Source organism: Pholis gunnellus, assembly GCF_910591455.1.
Source record: "Pholis gunnellus genome assembly, chromosome: 21".
Lineage (NCBI taxonomy): Eukaryota > Metazoa > Chordata > Actinopteri > Perciformes > Pholidae > Pholis > Pholis gunnellus.
Window position 1 is genome coordinate 244,398 of NC_136548.1, and position 20,174 is coordinate 264,571.

A 20,174-nucleotide genomic window follows, 5' to 3' on the forward strand; every position below is an offset into this window, starting at 1 on the left:
TAAAGTAAAAGCCCTGAAGATTCATTTGAAAAGCACTTTTGAATTGAGGGAGATTCAAGTTCCTCACCTTCAGAGGCATCTTGGTGTGTTCATTCAGCAGAGGGACGTCGAACACTAGCCTCCTCAGCAGATGCTGCATCATTGAAGGCCTCAGCTTACTGCACATTATTAAGATGATGTACATTAGTTGGTTATTTCCACTGCTACACAGAAACAGTATAAAAAAAACTAGGGTGACGAATCAGATCTTTAAACTAAAATAAACTAGAAAAACAAATGACAAACAATGACATTATAATAAAACACAAAGAGCAAGTGCTTCACAAAGATGCATCTATAAAAATGAAGAATGAACAAGTTAGGGAATCCAATAAATGAGAATATAGTGATTAGTAGCAATAGTCAGGTTGAAGCCAGAGCTGTTAAGAGTGAAGCAGACCTGAAATGATAAGAGGAGGTGATGATGCTCACATTATAGTTCAAATAACTAAACTCATAATATTACAGTGTGGCTGAAGTTTATTGGTGTGAGTTCTAAACTAAAGCTTAAAGCTGCTATGAGGAACTTTCATTTTGTGTCATTTTGGCGGTCCCTTTGAACAAAAGTGGTAGTGTTTCTGAGCACCAGAGTCCCTTTAGAAAACCTCTACATTTTTACTACAGCAGGGTCTGACAGTCTGCCCTGCGTAGTTTAGTTTAGTTTATCTATTTTGCACAATTCAAACAATAAAATAAAAATAAACAGACATAACAGAGATAAATGAATATCACAGTGCAGGAAGAGGCAAAAAACCAACTGGGCTTATTTGAAGCCTCCACCTATATAATATTACAATTTTACAAAATTACATAGAACATAAAATGAACACGCTTAAGATATGCGTAGTCCTGGTTCTGGTTCTCCCGTGCCTCCCTTTCCTCCAGTGGGCCTGGACCTCCAGCAGCATGGCGTTGGTGTTGGCTCCCAGTGGAGCTCTCCTCCTTCCACTGGAGCTCCGACTCCGATTATTTGTACCATACTAAGTATTATTATTAGTTCACACCACTTGTCAGAATCTTACATTGCTCTCCTGACAACCCATTCCACATGTTTTAACATAAATTTAACATGAGCAATTCTAATGACTCGCACACTTGTGCATCTGTTTTGCATCTCTCTCCCTCATAATTCCAGTCTTACCCACAAACAGCCAGCAGACACTCCTCTATGGCGTCCCTCTGGGCCTTGGTGAGGCAGCAGCCTTTGGACAGGCGGTAGACCGTGTGGAGGAGGGAGTCGATCAGCGAGGCAAAGGGCTCCGTCCCCGCAAACAGTGGAGCACATTTAGTCAGGAGAGGCAACACAGCCGTACACAGATACCTGTTGAGGGCAAGGGCCATGTCTGTGGCACTGAGGGCAACCTGACACGAATACAGAGCGAAGACAAGAGAAAAGACAGAGAGAAAAGGACTATTTGAGTGTGCGATCAGGTTTGGTCTGAGAAAAATGTGCATTCGAAGGGCAGTGGGATTAAATAGGCATAATGTGTGTTTGTGGCGGAGAAAGACTCTTCCCAAGATAATGCCACCCTAAATTATTGTTATAATAACATTGCAATACATTTGACATTTACTCCAGTAGTGCATTGGAGGGATTTAAACACTTAATTTTCTGCATTATGTTGAATTTTTCTGCATCAATTTATGGTGAAAGCTCAAAATCCAGGCTGCAGGTAACAATTCAAAATATAATAGAGTATAACTTGTTAAGGCTCTCAGACATTCTGTATTGTAACAAATATTTTATCTGCCGTAAATCAACTTCTTCTATTCAAAGTTATGAACTTGTCTTGTTTGTGGAAGTTCCGTCTTTAAATGTGCATGTGGCACCTATTCACCTGAACAATACATGAATTCAGTTTATAATTCATAAACCAGTGGACTTTGATAAATCATATGTGTTTCGGCCACATTTCTGCTCATGTTCAAAACTTTCTGCACATTCAAAATATATGCGATTAATTTGAGAATATTTGTGTTTATGAAAATAAAGTCGTAAATTATTGAGAATAAATTCATAATATTTCACAAAGAAATCAAGCTGCCCTAAAGTCTGCTGTGAATTTGATTATTCAGACCGTCGGACAGTGGGACGGTCCTAAAGAGAGCAAAGCTGTCTATAAGCGATGGGGACGTGGGGACTGTGCTACCGGTCAGAGGACAGAAGAAACACTGCAGCCCAAACCTTTTAAAAGTCAAAATAACTGAAGCACGCTGATCAACACTCTCCTTCTCCCAGTGAATACAATGCTTGCACGTGACGTGAGCCTCCAGATAGCCCCCTCCCTTACAGCCAATCAAAAGCTAGCATACTAGGTGATCTTGGAGATGAAAGCTTCTTTGGAGGGCACATCAAAATGATCTAGCCTGACTTAAGGCAAAGATAATGCAAACAAGTTTGCTTAAATATAGGTAGGGACATGTCCCTACCTACAGTATATTTATAGGTAGGGACATGTAACAATATGTTATATTGTCTATAAACACAGGCACAAATCAACACTAGTATTCATATTGAGTGATGTTCCTGGTGACCCAAATAAAGTGCTTTTAGTTCTGCTTTGCTCTCCACCAACTCTTAAGAAAAATACCTGTGTCTTTAGCCGTTAAATGCTCCACTATGATGACCAGCTGCTAGTCTCTAGTCTCTAGTGTTTGTCTGCTGTTTGATGCTGAGCGTTAACACAGAAGCCTGCTGCTGCTGCTGGATAGAATGTGGATGACAGCAGTGGGACTCAACCAACAGAGTAAAATTAGAGGCTGTTAAACCAAAACAATGATCATGTATAGACTAAAAAGCTCCACAGAGCTGAGAGAAACTACAGAATTTAATTAGTTCAATTTTAAGGAAATATCAAAGGGCAACAAAGAAAGTTTCAGACACACACAAACGCACACTTACAGTGTCCAGAGAGGCAGCAGCTCTCAGGTCCGGTAAGAAGCCGACTTCCAGCAAGTGCAGCAGGAAGTTTTGGTCTTCTATACCGTAGACCCTGTCCAGGAACAGGACCATGGCTGCTTTATGGTCCGGACAGAATCCAGCTGACATGTCCGGCTCCACCACCAACCCGTCTGCAGAGGCAAACACATAACACACACACACACACAGACACAAAACAAACAAGAAGTCAAGATTTAACCATCAACTAAGTCAATGCTTTTATTTGCTCATGTTTATCATTGATCTCATACTGGACCCGTTGAACTTCAGGAATACTGTTATTTATCTAAGATAGGCTGGGTGCTGGAGGATCTGCTTACCTTTAGCCACGTTGGGCATGGAGAATGGAATGCTGATAACTCCCACCAGGTCTTCAATAGGAATTAGAGACCTCAGAATTGCTCTGATACGGATCGCTTCACCTTTACCAGCATGGATTAACTGAAACAAAATGGGTTGGGTTAGTGTGGGTATCTATATGAGTCTTTGGGTGTGTGTGTGTGTGTGTGTTGTCACTCACATGCATCTCTGGAGCACATCGGCCCAGCAGGTCAATGAGAGCAGCATAGAAGGTCATGATGGCATTCCCCATGTGGATGGTATCATCTTCCTCTTCTTCCAGCATGTCACTGCTACACGCACACACACAAAAACATGATGCTACTAAATAGTCCAGACTACTCACATCTTAAACAGGTCAGGTTGCTTTCCCATAATTCATCACTCAAGCAACAAATGAAACACAGTGTTTCCCTCCATTCAGTAAATATAAAAACACAGTTCTGGGATGGACAATACCCGTGTTTGGGTTGAAACAGATATAATGGGGACATTTACAAAAGCACTGATCTATTGAACTGTAACAAGACATCTAGTCGTGTAAACATAAAACAAGAAGTGACGATATTATCTTACAGTGTTTTGCTGCTCTCAGGGGTGGGAGAGGGACCATCTCTGGAGAGATCCTGAGAGATCTTAATGGCTTCCTCCATCGCCGCCAACAACCCATCGCCACCTTCACCCCGAAGGGCCGGGCCAAAACATTCCGGTCGGCGGATCAGAAGCCTCACTACGACATTGGCATTCTCTTCCACACTTTCACCTGGCCACAGAACAGCAGAGGTGTTCATGACAAACAAACTGCGTGGTGAACACATACTACATACACATACATACATTGACAAAGGGGGACAGCTTTTGTGTAAGAAGAACAGATTTGACTACCAATGTAGTCGACTGTGAGAAAAGGGACTTGTGAATTCACCATTACAGAAGACGGCAAAGCGCAGGAAGTCGAGGTAGCGTTCCCCCTCTACAGGGTTCCAGCCAATGTCCGGGTATCCATTACGCACCAGCATCACACAGCTCTGCAGCCCACAGCCAGCCAGGTACTGCACCACCTGCACGGGCAGACAAAGTGGCAAGTTTGGTAACACTTTCTATGATGACCATGTCTATGATGCATCATAAACATACTTATAACGCTCATTATAACACTGTATAATCATAGTTATATGCACTTGTAAATATTCTCCATGCTTTATAACAATAAGCATAACACATTATAAAGCATTTTATTTTATAATTTCATAAGGTCAACACAGCGTTATTTTTTTCCCCAAGAGTGTCCCACCGTGCTGTGATTGGCTAGCACTACTGTGCTATGATTGGCAGCTGATCTGGTGATAACGTTGTGCTATCCTACGCTGTGACAAGAATGTAGACTTTATATATAGATGGACTGGGCTATTTAGCTTGATTGCTAAGTCCACCATGCTTTTATGCTACATTGGTTACACAGAAAATGATCGGAACAAAGTTGTCACTCATCTGGCTCTAGCAATGTGCTTTTCTACGCTGTGACAATGGTAAGTGGATGAAGAATGATGACACATAAATTTGGTATATTTTACAAATTTAGCGGCAGACTAGTTAGCTAGCCTGATTGCTAATTACATTTTTTTGTTGCAAGGATCATCATGCATTATATTTCCCATAGTTGTAATACATTATACTATTTGTAGAACCCATCGCAATTGCTGTTATAATGCATATATATGATATGAATCAATATGATAAGTTACTCTCAGTGGCCATTATTTAAGTATATTATATATAAGTAAAACTATATACCCCTATTGAAAAGAACACACAGAGCACCTTAAAGCAAATAATAAATACTTAGTCACTGCAATATATTACATCTATGGGAATTATGATCGTTGCAAAAAAAGTATTATAACATGCTTTATCATGCGTTATCATTGTTGTGAAAAGCATTATGACTATTTATGAGTGCTTATAACTATCATCATACAGTGCTATAAGCAGATTGTAATGTATTATAAGTATGTTTATAATGCATTATAGACATGGCCGTCATAGAAAGTGTTACAACAGGTTTTTATAACGAATGCAATTGCATATATATATATTATAAGTTGATCAAAATTTAAAAAAAAGAAAATATAAGTACGTCTGAATGTTTGAAAACTGTTGCATTGATATATAGAGATATCTATATCGATGGATGGATGTATAAATGGATAGATGGACAGATAGATGTTTTCACTGTGTTTTGGTCTGATACGCCTGGTGAGGTTCACACAAACACAGCATCTGTTTTTGGTCTGAGTGAGGAGAGGGCTGGGATGATGCCCAGATAAATCATCTGCAGCCCGTATTCCTCTATCTATCCATCCATCCATCCATTTTCCTCCGCTTATCCGGGGTCGGGTCGCGGTGGCAGCAGGCCAAGCAGGCTGACCCAGACTTCCCTCTCGCCCGCAACATTTTCCAGCTCATACTGGGGGATCCCGAGGCGTTCCCAGGCCAGCTGGTAGATATAATCCCTCCAGCGTGTTCTGGGTCTTCCCCGGGGTCTCTTCCCAGTTGAACGTGCCCGGAAAACCTCCAGTGGGAGGTGTCCAGGAGGCATCCTAATCAGATGCCCGAACCACCTTAGCTGACTCCTTTCGATGCGAAGGAGTAGCGGCTCGACTCCAAGTTCCCTCCTGATGTCCGAGCTCCTTACCCTATCTCTAAGGCTGAGCCCGGCCACCCTACGGAGGAAACTCATTTCGGCCGCTTGTACCCGCGACCTTGTCCTTTCGGTCACGACCCAGAGTTCGTGACCATAGGTGAGGGTAGGAACGTAGACCGACCAGTAAATTCACCAAGACGGTCCGGTGCAGCGCCTGCTTTACTGCTGCAGCCGCACCGATCCGCCTGTCGATCTCCCGCTCCATCTTACCCTCACTCGTGAACAAGACCCCGAGATACTTAAACTCCTTCACTTGAGGTAGGCACTCCGTCCCCACCTGGAGGGAGCAATCCACCGGTTTCCGGCAGAGCACCATGGCCTCGGATTTGGAGGTGCTAACTCTCATCCCCGCCGCTTCACACTCGGCTGCAAACCGCCCCAGTGAATGCTGGAGGTCACGATCCGAGGAGGCCAACAGGACCACATCGTCTGCAAATAGCAGAGAGGTGATCCCGAGACCCCCAAACCTGACGTTCTCCACCCCCCGGCTGCGCCTAGAAATCCTGTCCATGAAAGTCACGAACAGGACCGGTGACAAAGGGCAGCCCTGGCGGAGGCCAACACCCACCGAGAACGTGTCTGACTTATTGCCGAGAATGCGGACACAGCTCCTACTGCAGTCGTACAGAGACCGGATCGCCCGTTGTAACGGGTCCGGCACCCCATACTCCCGCAGCACCCCCCACAAGAACCCCCGAGGGACCCGGTCGAAAGCCTTCTCCAAGTCCACAAAACACATGTAGACTGGTTGGGCAAACTCCCAGAACCCCTCCAGTAGTCTTGCGAGGGTGAAGAGCTGGTCCACTGTTCCACGGCCGGGACGGAATCCGCACTGCTCCTCTTGAATCCGAGGTTCGACAAACGGTCGGAGCCTCCTTTCCAGCACCCTGGCATAAGCTTTCCCCGGGAGGCTGAGTAGTGTGATACCCCGATAATTCGAGCACACTCTCCGGTCCCCCTTTTTGAAAATGGGAACCACCACCCCGGTCTGCCAGTCCATGGGCACTGATCCCGACCCCCATGCGACACTGAAGAGGCGTGTCAGCCAAGACAGCCCAACAGTGTCCAGCGCCTTCAGCATCTCAGGGCGGATCTCATCCACCCCCGGCGCCTTGCCACCAAGGAGCTTTTTGACCTTAGTGACCTCTGCCAGGGATATGGGTGAGCCCCCCAGGTCTTCAGGCGCTGCCTCCTCTGCAGAGGACATGTTGGTCGGGTTTAGGAGTTCCTCAAAGTGTTCTTTCCACCGCCCGACGATGTCCCCCGTCCGGGTCAACAGTTCCCCCCCCCTGCTGAGAACAGCCTGGGGTAGGCCCTGCTTTCCCTTCCTGAGCCGTCGGATGGTTTGCCAGAACCTCCTTGAGGCCAACCGAAAGTCCTTCTCCATGGCCTCCCCGAACTCCTCCCATGCCCGAGTTTTAGCACCCGCGACCACCGCAGCTGCAGTCCTTCTGGCCTGCCGGTACCTCTCAGCTGCTTCAGGAGACCCCTGGGCCAAACAGGCCCTGAAGGCCTCCTTCTTCAGCTTGACGGCTTCCCTCACCTCCGGTGTCCACCACCGGGTTCTCGGGTTGCCGCCACGACAGGCACCGATGACCTTCCGGCCACAGCTCCTAGCGGCCGCGTCCACAATAGAGGCTTTGAACATGGTCCATTCGGATTCCATGTTCCCAACCTCCCTCGGGATGTGTGAGAAGTTCTTCCGGAGGTGGGAGTTAAAGACCTCCCGGACAGGGTCCTCCGCCAGACGTTCCCAGTTCACCCTCACTATACGTTTGGGCTTGCCGGGTCTTTCCAACCGGTTCCCCTGCCATCTGATCCAACTCACCACCAGATGGTGATCAGTTGACAGCTCTGCTCCTCTCTTCACCCGAGTGTCCAAGATATACGGCCGCAGATCAGATGATACGATTACAAAGTCGATCATTGATCTCCGGCCTAAGGTGTTCTGGTACCAGGTACACTTATGAGCCACCTTATGTTCGAACATGGTGTTCGTTATGGCCAAACCGTGGCTAGCACAGAAGTCCAATAACGAGACACCACTCGGGTTCAGATCGGGCAAGCCGTTCCTCCCAATCACCCCCCGCCAGGTTTCTCCGTCATTGCCCACGTGAGCGTTGAAGTCCCCCAGGAGAACTATGGAGTCGGCAGTCGGCGCCCTTCCCAGGACCCCTCCCACCGACTCCAAGAAGGCCGGATACTCTGAACTGCTGTTTGGTGCATAAGCACAAACCACAGTCAGAGCCTTGCTCCCCGCAACCCGTAGGCACATGGAGGCGACCCTCTCGTTCTCCGGGGAGAACTCCAACACAGCGGCGCTCAGCCGGGGACTCGTGAGTATCCCCACTCCCGCCCGGCGCCTCTCACCTTGGGCAACTCCGGAAAAGGACAAAGTCCAACCCTTCTCCAGGAGCTTGGTTCCAGAGCCAGTACTGTGTGTGGAGGTGAGTCCAACTATATCTAGCTGGTATCGCTCCACCTCCTGCACCAGCTCCGGCTCTTTCCCCGCTAGAGCTAGTCTATGCTGCCGGCGATCGGCTCGCCCAGGCCTCCGGCCTGACCTGCCGCCCGGTCTGCATTGCACCCGACCCCGATGCTTGTCCCTGCGGGTGGTGGGTCTACAGGGTGGCTGCTCCATGTTGTTTCTTCGGGCTGAGCCCGACCGGGCCCCATGGGCGAAGGCCCGGCCACCAGACGCTCGCCGACGAGCTCCCCTCCTGGGTCTGGCTCCGGGAGGGTGCCCCGGTTTCCCTGGTCCGGGCGAGGTGGCTGAAGTCCGTGGGCTGCTTATCATCAGGGTTCTTTTGAACCGCTCTTAGTCTGGGCTCTCCCCTGAGACCTGTTTGCCTTGGGAGACCCTACCAGGGGCTACTGCCCCGGACAACATAGCTCCCAGGATCACTGAGCCACTCAAACTCCTCCACCACGGTAAGGTGGCGATTCGCGGAGGAGCTCTATCTATACAATTCTGTATTTTGCATTTAATTTAATCCAATTAAACTCAACTCAACTTTATTTATCCTCAAAGGTAATCTGAGTTTGGGCAAGTGCAAATAGAAAAGAAACAGACATGAACACAGACAGACAGTAACAAGCACCAGAGCTGTTTAAGACTATGTTGCACAGATGGTGTAGTTGTTAAAAAACAAATATGAAATAGATAAAAGTCATCATACAATAACAATAAGAATAAGGGAATATGTAAATAGTCCATATGGCACTAAGGCATTTAGGTATTTCATGTTTTTTTTAATGTGCTAAGCTCCCGATAGAGGACAGAATTGTCTTGCAGGTCGTTGTTTACCAGGTGAATGTATCTGGAACTGGGGGTGGAGGACATGAATACTTTCCCGCATGACATCACGGGCCTTTGCAGCTCATGCTGCTCATAGAATGAGGCTAAGCTTGGGAGGGGCACTCCAGGGATTTATGAGAAAGTGTTCACTACGCTTTCTGTTTTTGACAGTAAGGAATGGGAACCAGCCGATGAAACACAGAATCTCTCAATGAAGGAACTGTATATGGTTCTGAAGGATGGATTTTTGGAGAAGTATTAATATTGGTGTGCCATTATAGCTGACGTGTTTTTGCTAAAAAATTCAAGGTTGTTATAAAAGATGTTAGCAAGATATTTATACTGGTCCACAACATCCACCTCCTCACCGTCTATGACCACTGGGGCTGTCCTAAGAGGCTTCCTCCTAAGATCAATAACCATCTCCTTCTATCCGTCTTGGTGATGTTTAAGCAGTGACAGGAGGACCACGTTGTCAACAAATTTAATAAGGCGACGTTAAGAATGGATGCTCTTAGAGGCATTACTGTAGAGAATAAGGGGGATGAGAATGCACCCTTGTGGTGAGCCTGTGCTGGTGTGTATCTGATAAAGTGCCGTTTGTGAGGACTCTCTGAGGTCTGTCTGTTAAAAAAACTAAATCCATACATAGGAGCCTGGCAAAGGCTCAGCTCATGCATTCTTCAAATAAAACAACCACTAAATTGCTGAAATATTTTTACATACCTTGTGTGCGTGCGTGCGTGTGTATGTGTGTGTACATGTTTGTGAACCTCACCTTCTCCAGGTCTGGCTCTCTTAAAGCCAGGGCCAACTCATTATTATCCATGACGGATGCTGCAGCCACATCCAGGGGAGTAGATCCTCGCATGGAAGGAGATGCTGAGGAGAGGAGAGAAGATAAGGAGAGGAGAGGGAAGGGAAGGGGGGAGGAAAATATATAATAAATATAAATACACCTAAGAGAATAGGGAGTCTATTACTAATAAATGACAGAGGATCTGTTCCTGGATACAGCACTGTCGGATACACAGCACTATTCAGACAGCCAATGCTCTCTGTGGCTAATAAGGGAAGAAGCTGTAAAAAAAATTAGGTTTAAAAAAATATCCAAAATCTTGTCAGAAAACAGCACACAGCTTCTCCACACACAGGAACACGCTGGTGGAAAACAACTCACGGCCTGTAAGCAACAACAGTGGTGAAAGCAGTTAGGAAGGAGCGAGCAGAGGATCTCCATCGTCAAACGTATGACTATTTCTCGTGCACGTCACTTACTGTTGGCTTTCATCTTCTTGTATCCAGTATCCATACTGGCTTCATGCTGTCACTTCAGCCTCAGGCTGGATACACATCTGCTTGGTCAAAGTCTTGTGTTTTTTCCTGCCAAGTTCACTGCATGACTAACAACATGTTGTGGATTATAAGCACCCACTGTATCAGAGTGGGATTTTCTCTTTTATACTGTTTCTTTACGTTCTATTTGGGGGTTTTACCTAGAACCATATGTGAAAGGTTCCAGCCAGAGCCTCTTATCAGAGGTTCTACAGTGAAACCTTCTATGGTATTTTGGTTCCACCAAGAGCCCTCTCTGGAGGCTCTACCCTTCAACCAAAGGGTGTCAACAAGAACCCGGGGATTCTACCAACAACCCTTTTAAATTGCAAGGGTTTCATCTAGAACCCATCCAGGGGGGTTACAACAGTTTTGTTGGGGTGTGGACTATACAGCACACTATAGTGCACTTTGTTTACTGTCTACCATTTTAATTCCAAATTCTGATGTATCACTATCTGATCTACCCCTTCAAAATTCCTCACTGTAATGACTGTAAGTAAGAATGTAAGTATTGTCCATGACATGGACACTGCACTGCATTTTATAGATTTGAAAATGACTGTACAGCTGTCAGCAACGACGCAAAATGATGATGATTCATAAGAGTAAAAAATCTCAATATATTGCTTGTTATTGAGTTAACCATTGAGTGTCAATTATTTAAGATAATGAAGGAGCGTGCAATGTCAGAGTGAGAGTTCAGACAGTTCATGGGACCATGAGAAAGGTCAAGAGTGAGCTTTCATTCTCAACATATGATTACTGTTTCAATGTTTCTCTTCAGTCACACAACAGTGCTCACATAACTCCCATAAATGTTCAAGCTTCGATTAATCCACAGCACCCAATCATCCAGGCGGTCTGCATTTACGTTGTGGCTCAAGTGGTTACATGTGCACTATGTGCATTTGGATGTAAACTGTATACAGTGAACCCACTAACCCATTTCAAAGATGGGCGGGGACTTCTCAGTGGAGAACTAAAAAACAGAAGCAGCAGATACAGTACTTACACACACATACTCACCAAGCCCAACACTGCTGTTCTCCAGCAGGTAGCTGAGATGGTCAAACATGGCTTTCTGGTTCTGGCGGCTGATTCGGCAGAAGTAACAGAGAAAACGACAACAGTTGGCCACCATCTTAGGGAAGGTGATTTCCTGCAAAAAAACACATGCTTCATGTCAGACAAATGCCATGAGGCGATATTGTCTTCTCATTATAAATGGCATATTGTCAATAAAGGTGTATTACCAATTTATGTTAAATGTTAAATGCTCTTTCAGAAAAAATAGTTATTCAAAAAGCCATTTTTTAAAACATGTGACACATTTACAGTACGCCAAATAAAATATCTTCCCATCAAGGCATCTCTATTGAGACAAGGCTGAACCAATTTTCACGAAACACACATGAGATAAACCACATCTCCACAAAACTTAAAGAGAGACAGGAGCTTGGTCCTGGTTTCTGTCGACATCCTGCCTATTTCTGGCTCTGCAGCTCATTCATACTTCATACCTTGGAGTCTCCTCCACTGAGCACGTTGACCATGACCTCCATGACAGTCTCATGCATCCCCAGAGCTCTCATCAGGTTAGGATGTTGGTAGAACACCTTGTTGTTCATAATATCACTGCGGAGGAAGGAGAGGCTAGTTAAAAGCCGAGTGCAGTGTTCTATCATTAGGGCTCTAACCAGGTGTAAGCACTGACTGAACATGGCATACACAGTATATCACAGTAAAATGAATGATAAGACACATGTATTGACATAACATAAACATATTTCAAGGAATCATTAGTCAGTTGTTTTCAGAAAAATCATTATAGACATCTGTCCAGTTGCCCCGTGCCCTAACGAATGTAAATTCACAGGAAAATGACTTTTAACCAGCGTGGGAGGAGAGAGGACCAAAGCCCATCAGAGTCAGTAATCAGGAGCTTGACAGATGAGTGTGTTCTCACCCCAGCCCTCTGATCATCAGTTTCTCCTCCTCTCTTCCCATACGGACACTCAGCAGAGATCGGATCTGACCCAGAGCAGCCAGCAGGTTGATGGTGTCCTCAATTGATACTGAGTTTATGGTGTAGGTCTTAGGAAGGGCACGCACCTGGACAGATAAGGACAGATTCATATCTTTCGAAACCTGCTGCTGAGGTCCACACATTTCCTTCACATTTTAGAGAGTTTATATCACTGCGAGAATCTGTACAGACTGAGCAGGAAAGTCTTTTAGCAGTCGCCATGCTTTAATCAGAAGATTTGCAGATCGACCTCCGGCTCCTCTAGTCCATGTCGATGTGTCCTTGGGCAAGACACTTGGTGTGTGAATGATAAGATAGTCCTGATGGGCAGGTGACACCTTGCATGGTATCCCCAGCTATCAGTGTATGAATGGGTGAATTATGTGTTTAATTAAACTATATTTCCACACCAAATTATTGATTGTTTTGATTGACATTGCTCAATGCTGTACAGGTTTTTAGAGCAAACTTGTTACAGGTGATTCTGCTCTTTTAAACGAAATATTAATATTATTAATATCAATTAAATATTATTGTTGTTGTTGCATTTAAATGTGAACTGCTGGCTTTTTAGATATGAGGCACCTACTGTGTGAACATGTTATGAGTCTGTATATAAAGCACAGAAGAAGGAAGGATGCTTCTGCAGCACTTAGCACAGCGACACACACACACACACACACACACCTACACACACACATAATAAACACATCTGTTTTTTTTGTGACATTTTGGGGGGATTTTGCCTTCATTTGACAGCTGAAAGAGAGGGACAGGAAACAGGTACCTATCAAAACTTGAACGTTGCTGTGACATGGTAAGGGTAACTTCCGTATTTTTCAACCTGGACCCTATTTTACCATGTTTTTGTTTCTATGTGACTAATGTGGATTGTATTGATGGGGAACGCTGCAGACAGCAAATGGGCTGCAATGTAATCATTTGAAGAAATTTGGCACCATCATTAACATCCACTAAAAGTGCTTTTTTGGCCACTGACCGCATTATTGAAAAAGTCTAGCTCAAGGAGAAGTCTCGTTCTGAAATCTCATGAGGTGACATGTTGCTGGGCAGAGTTTGAATATAATATATTGTTTTAGATAACACTCAGGTATGCTTTCTGTACCCCAACACAACAATGTCATGGCTGAATATTTAGAGGATACAGATGACCATTAGGCCCCATGTATGTCATATTCTAATGTAACGGTGTAAACAGGGTCTTCAATGGTATGGCATCTCTATTAAAAGAAACACACACACAAGCTCAAACCCTACCTGTCCTCCAATGCCATCATACTGGCGGTGCAGCAGGACAAACATGGCTCTGACCAGCTCTGGATCCTCAATAACTGACTCCTGAGCCCAGCGGACCATCGTGTCAGAAATCAACTGCTGCAACGTACCTGCAGAACAGAGACAGAGGTAGGGAGTGATGGGGGGATTGTTGGTCCACAATCAGAAAATCCTATTTCTTCTTTTCTTTACATTTCCAATACAGACTCCAGTGCTGCTGCAGTATTGTTTATAACCTCCGACAACCCCAAAGTGGCTGATGTACGTACAACATGCTGATTATTTTGCTGTTGTCAGAGTCTTCCCAAAGGCTTAAGCTTGGTACTTAATTGAGCAAGGCACTGCGAGCTACGAGCACGAACAAATCCATTTATGCTCAACGTGTTGTTTGTTGCGGTATTTTCTGAAACGCCAGAGGGCAAAACAACAACGAAACATTCTGTGAAGAAGATTAACGAAATATTGTGTGAGGAAAACGCCACAAACCGAACTCCTGAATGCAGAGGATGAATCAAAATGAACTATAAACTCATATCTCATATTCATGGACTTGCTTTATGGCCTTTTTACAATCCCGGTCAAGAAAGGAGTCAAGTATTAAATGTATGACAATGAAACGAAGGCTGATAGTCCTGAAAGCAGTTTGATTCCACTGGCCAAATATTTACTCAAGAGTAGATTTCTAAGATCTCCTGCATTTAAAGCATTACAAAACAAACTTTTCATCTTTCTAATTCATTATTTTATTTGAAATGATTTGATATAATGTACATGTGTACATTGTACCCCATTGCTCTCTGTCTGGTGCAGACGACTTACTGGGTTTCCTTTCTTTTTTCTCCTTTGGCAGGTTGCCCATCTTCTTCTTCAGGTAAGCCACTTTCTCCACCAACGACATGAGGCGTCCCCGGATGGTGAAGTCACTGTCCCCATCTATCCCTCCCTCTTCATCCAACTCTATACCTGACAGAATGGAGAAATCAGTACACTGTGCAGACTGTAAGCTTATAGTTAATGACTATACAGAATATACATATTACTGACACATGTTGTTATTATTATTAATGATCCCTATTCATCTCTGTCGGTAACCTGGATATCATTTGAATGTTTGGTTGGCTGGGTAGGTGAAGCTAATTGGTAGTTTACCACAGTGTCTCATCAGGTCCTCATGGAAGTCCAGCAGCTGTTCTCGGATGTATTCAGGACAGGGACACTCCTGCTTCTCGTCCTTAAAGTTCAGCAGCATGTTGATCTGAAACGACACGCGCCGGGGCGACTGTGATACGAGTCCAGTTCATTGAATGCTTCCACAACAACCACTAAGATTACATCACTGAAATCCAACACGCATTTGTTCACAGTCTCTGGGTGTTGGGAGTGTGTTCCCGGCAGCGTAGACTAGGGGTGTCTGCAATGCATTCAAACAATCAATGTTTCCAGCAACAGCAAGAGCAAATTAATGGAACAGTGCCTCAGTGTCAGTACAGTTTCACACACTGCAAGAGTGAGTGTGCTCATTGTCAAATGGGATAGAAAGAACTACCTGATGTCCCGTGTTCAGAGGCTGCAGCTGAATATGTGATACAATATGTATAATAATAATATGAATATGAATATGTGAATAGGTGATACAGAAAAAGTGTTCTTCTCCGATACACTTCCTCTACGTTGCATCATTATCCTCCTGCCCACTCTACTCCCGCACAACCTATCCCTCTGCACTGTTCAGTCCTCCGGACCGGGCTCTCCCTTCCTCAGAGGTGTTCCTACCTGCTCCTGTGGAGGAGATCTGAACTCTTTGGTCTTCTTGGCAGTGAGGGCTGCAGACATGTTGAGCGCCAGCATCACCTCATTGTAGCGGAAACGCTGGTTGTCTTGGAGACCGGCCACGAAGTCGTCGGAGAAGGCCACCACCGCCTCGATACGATGGCGCACCTGGCAGTCACACAGGTACTGCAGCACGTGGCACATCTGCATACACAGATCAGACATGTGTTGGCTTAACGACATGCTATGATGAAAAAGGTGCAACAAGTTTGTGAGGAATAGTCATCGAGCTTTGGTGTCATTGTCATTGTTTGAAATTGTTAAAACTGATTTTGTTTGTTTTGATTCTTAGTGAAATCTATGGAAACATAGAAAGAGACAAGTGAGAAAAAAAGTATAAAACTGATTTCAAGTCCACTTGATATCAGTTTTATTTTATTTAATTATTAATACATAGTCAAATTATCAGTGAAATTAACAAAGAAAAAAGCTGTTTATTTGACAAAATGATTTATTGGTGTTTACAAATTATCAATATTTGTTAGTTTTCTGTAACTTCAAATGCTATGCACGGTATATCACACGTAAAACTAAATGTAGATATTAAAACATGAGATTCTATATCAAGTTTTCTATAACTTTAAGGAGAGCTTCGATCAGTAAGAAAAAGTAAAATGTTCGTGGAAAGAACATATTGCAATGTGACAAAAAATAATGACTGTTACATTAAAAATGATTTTTAAAAAGCACTATGTCTGTAATCTGATATAGTAAACAAGTGGAAGCGCATTTACAAACTGAGAGGGTTAACTGAGTGTCACCTGGAGTTTTACAGGTTCAGGTAGCTTCATCTGTAACAGTCCTTCTTTAGGCATGCTCCGTCCTCCGTCCTCTCCTCTTCCCTCAGTCTCCCCCTCCTTCACCGCCTCCAGCTCCGTGTGCGTGTCCTCCTGACCTTCCTGTCTTTCAGAGAACACGGACGGTTCAATCAGTCTGAGGATGTTCTTCAGATCTCCACTTTTGAAGACTCCCATGATGAGCAGGGTGTAGAACAGCTTGATGAGGGGGACAAAGAGAAACTCAGTGGTGCCTCCTATTGGATCCCGCACGTGCATGCTCCCCTCCCGCACCGCCTCCGTTAGCATCTCGATGGTTTTCATCTTCAGCACGTCTAAGGGGAACTCAGGGCTGTACTGGAAACAGTCTCCTGATCCGTTGTTGCCGGCATTACGATACGACGGTCCGTTCCCACAGACAAAACTCGGGGATGAAAAGTGCATTCTGGGTCTCAGGGAGGTGCTGAGGCCGATGCCTGGCAGGCCATGTTTCTTCTTCTCATCGGGGAACAAGGTGATGCTCTTGGTTTCGTCCGTCATGGGAACAATATACTCGTTGTTCATCATGAGGCGAGCTGTGGTGTAGCTGCTCAGGTGGATGTCGATGAGGAGGTCGTAGTAGCCTGCACGTAGCAAACCTGGGGATGAGAGACGATACTTATAAAGTTTTAGCTAAAACATGAACCCTTAATCTTACCATTTATTACCATTCTTACTAGTGAACATAATACACCCATTACCTGGTAGTACCAAATACATTAATTTATTTTCTCTAGAGGTGTATATGGCCATTTCCTGACATTATCTTGAAGGAGAGAGCCCAAAGTCAGACCCTTTGTAACACTGAGTTTACTGTATTCATTTTAGCCAACTTAAATGACTTAAATGAAGTCTGGTATCTTCCTAATAAGTATTATGTGTGTGCATCAAATCTTAATATATCTTCTTCCTCTGTGTCATAGAGCTCCATTGTTATCAAAAAAGTACTAAAACACATCAATGAGCCATATTGTTGCACTGGATGACATGTTCCATCATCACCATTGTATTTTGACTCAATCCCATATACTGCGTGCTTTTGCAATAAATACTCACTAGAGATCTCATTGTGCCGCTGAAAATAGTCCCAACACGTGACATAATACCTTCTGTTTGAGTATTGTGTGTTAAAATAACAGTTGCCAGCTGTTGTAGGAAATTATTAAGATTTATTTATTTTTAAATTAAACTACATATTTGTGAGCATTCTTTTTAAGACTTGGTGTGTGAGAGCTACGGACAGAGTAAAGAATTCAGAAAGTATTGAGGACCGAACACATTATTGGCTTGGGTCTTTTCATGGGATTTGTTCATAATAAAAACAGTATAGAATAACACATACATTTCATTAGTATTACCAAAATACTTCTTCCCACTCTTCCTACAGTTATTCCTGCATCATGCAATTATGGTCCATAGGTGTCTGAAATCTCAATTAACTTCTTACTATGAAGTAAACTATTGAGAGTTTAGTTCATGGTCTATGGCTCTGAGTATTACCTGACCTCTACTTATTTCTCAGGGACAGGCTCTAACGCCTTGCATGCGGGCATTCTGTCTTTATGTCCTGTGTGTTACCTGGCATGTACTTATTCTCTATAGCCTGCAGGAGCTGTGCCTCGTCTACGTGGGAGCAGAGGGCGTGTGCCACCCGGTTGTTTCCCAGAGCACAGATCGCTGAATACAGTCTGAGGGTATGGTAGTGAAACTTTAATAGGTCCCTCCGCTCTGAGAGCTCCAGGATATCCACCGACCTGGACAACACACAGAGAGATAATGCATAAGAAATGAGAGAGCAGGAAAAGGAAAAAGGTGTGTGTGTGTGTGTGTGTGTGTGTGTGTGTGTGTGTGTGTGTGTGTATACACTTGTGTTTGTGTGTTCTTGTACTCGCTCCATAGTGAGGACCGAAATAAGTACAGTATGTATTCACTGAGTGGGGACACTTCTTCAAAGGCCTTTTTCAGGGGCTAATACTTGGTTTTAAGGTTCAGGTTAGAATTCGGTTTTTGTAAGGGTACGGGTTAGGCATTTATCATCATTTAGTGATGTTAAAGGTAAGGGTAAGGGGCTTGGGAATGTATTATGTCAAGTCAATGAGTGTCATCACCAAGATAGAAGTACAGAGATGTGTGTCAGGGGTGGATTGGGACCAAAAAAATCTGCCCTGGCATCAAAGGGGGATAACAAAAAACAAAAAAACACTGGGCAGATCTAGGCTACATGTTTTATGGGCCGGTGAGACAAAAATAACAAAAAGACAGCTGTGTCGACCCAAAGTGCCGGTAGGCCCACTGGGAAAATGTCCGGTAAGCCAGATGGTCCACCCCTGATGTGTGTTTGTGTGTATATTTGTGTGCGTGTAGCTGTGTGTACTCCACTTGTTCTCCTCAGGTATGTGCAGAGACATGAACTGCAGAGGTTTGTTACACTGGACCAGCCAGCCATGTCTGTCATTTACTCTGGATGCTGACACCTGAAAAAAAATAATTATAGATATATGTGTATATATACAGTATATATCTGTTAGCACTTCGCAGACAGTATACATTATATTTCATGTTGCTTTCCAGCACAGCAGACAGTTCACCTAGCATGCTGCCCATACGCAGGAAGATAATATGGAGGAGTCATAAAACTAACACAGAATCATTTCCACGCATTGGTAAGGCTTTCCCAGTGAATTGAAAATGATCCAAATCAGGCAGGCAATTAGTTTCTTCTAAGAAGGGTCTTGTGCTGCATACAAGTGAGATAAATGTAAGATAGAAGCTCTCCTAATGTTAGTACTCTCTTTACATTTCTTTTCAGAAAAGGTCAGCCTTTATATCCCTTTTCTCTGTACGTTGCAAAATATGTGATTTTCATGTTATATATCAGCCAAAACAAAACCACAAAAGAGCCAGAGAATGCAGGCCTGCTGTAGGAGTTGTTACTGTACCTTGAGGAAGTGGTTGGGAACGCGACTCCATAATACAGGAGTGAGGAACTGGACATGCAGCCTTGGAGGACACTGAGGAATTGGGTTCTTCCTCTCGCTCTTAAACAGACCAGCTGACAGAGGCATCACATTCTGACAGGAAACAGACATATTCAAACTCATTATGCATTTTTTATTCTGGCAACCAAGAGTCGGTTTTCATATTAGTGCTCATTATTCTGGTGTTGCATTAGACATAATCATCAACCCAAACCGACATTACATTAGAGACTGTAGGGTGTGGTCATTACAAAGACTGTTTTAGAAATGTTCAATTTTCATTTTGAGCATTTTGCTGTTCTGGCATCAAAGTGTCACTAAACACACATCAAACCAGAAAGCTGTTACTACTCCTCCTACAGAGGCATTATAACAGGTCAAATTAATATCCGAGTCTCGACAAATAATTCTAGGTAATTTTGGTTGTGTTTCTTGTGTTTTGTTTCTCCATTAATCAATAAAACTTCTCCACCTGTTAACCACTAGAAGGCTTTTATTATGAAGCAGCAACAGGAAATGCAGGTCACTTTGTCACCGAGGTTAAAAGCAAACTGCCAAACCTCAGACACT

General features: G+C 44.2%; 1 protein-coding gene across 1 annotated transcript in view; it reads right to left on the minus strand.

Annotated features, from left to right (window-relative positions):
* Positions 1 to 20,174, minus strand: part of ryr2a (ryanodine receptor 2a (cardiac)) — a gene marked incomplete at both ends in the record, with an annotated part of 190,358 nt that overhangs the window by 73,933 nt on the left and 96,251 nt on the right. Inside the window, 19 exons of the mRNA XM_079183201.1 lie at positions 68 to 158; positions 1,181 to 1,401; positions 2,942 to 3,111; positions 3,301 to 3,421; positions 3,501 to 3,609; positions 3,896 to 4,082; positions 4,245 to 4,380; positions 10,100 to 10,203; positions 11,686 to 11,818; positions 12,180 to 12,294; positions 12,626 to 12,771; positions 13,964 to 14,091; positions 14,801 to 14,944; positions 15,131 to 15,236; positions 15,755 to 15,955; positions 16,573 to 17,225; positions 18,205 to 18,380; positions 19,006 to 19,100; positions 19,566 to 19,697. Coding sequence (XP_079039327.1) covers positions 68 to 158; positions 1,181 to 1,401; positions 2,942 to 3,111; positions 3,301 to 3,421; positions 3,501 to 3,609; positions 3,896 to 4,082; positions 4,245 to 4,380; positions 10,100 to 10,203; positions 11,686 to 11,818; positions 12,180 to 12,294; positions 12,626 to 12,771; positions 13,964 to 14,091; positions 14,801 to 14,944; positions 15,131 to 15,236; positions 15,755 to 15,955; positions 16,573 to 17,225; positions 18,205 to 18,380; positions 19,006 to 19,100; positions 19,566 to 19,697 — 3,168 coding nt within the window. The remainder of the gene's footprint in view (positions 1 to 67; positions 159 to 1,180; positions 1,402 to 2,941; positions 3,112 to 3,300; positions 3,422 to 3,500; positions 3,610 to 3,895; positions 4,083 to 4,244; positions 4,381 to 10,099; positions 10,204 to 11,685; positions 11,819 to 12,179; positions 12,295 to 12,625; positions 12,772 to 13,963; positions 14,092 to 14,800; positions 14,945 to 15,130; positions 15,237 to 15,754; positions 15,956 to 16,572; positions 17,226 to 18,204; positions 18,381 to 19,005; positions 19,101 to 19,565; positions 19,698 to 20,174) is intronic.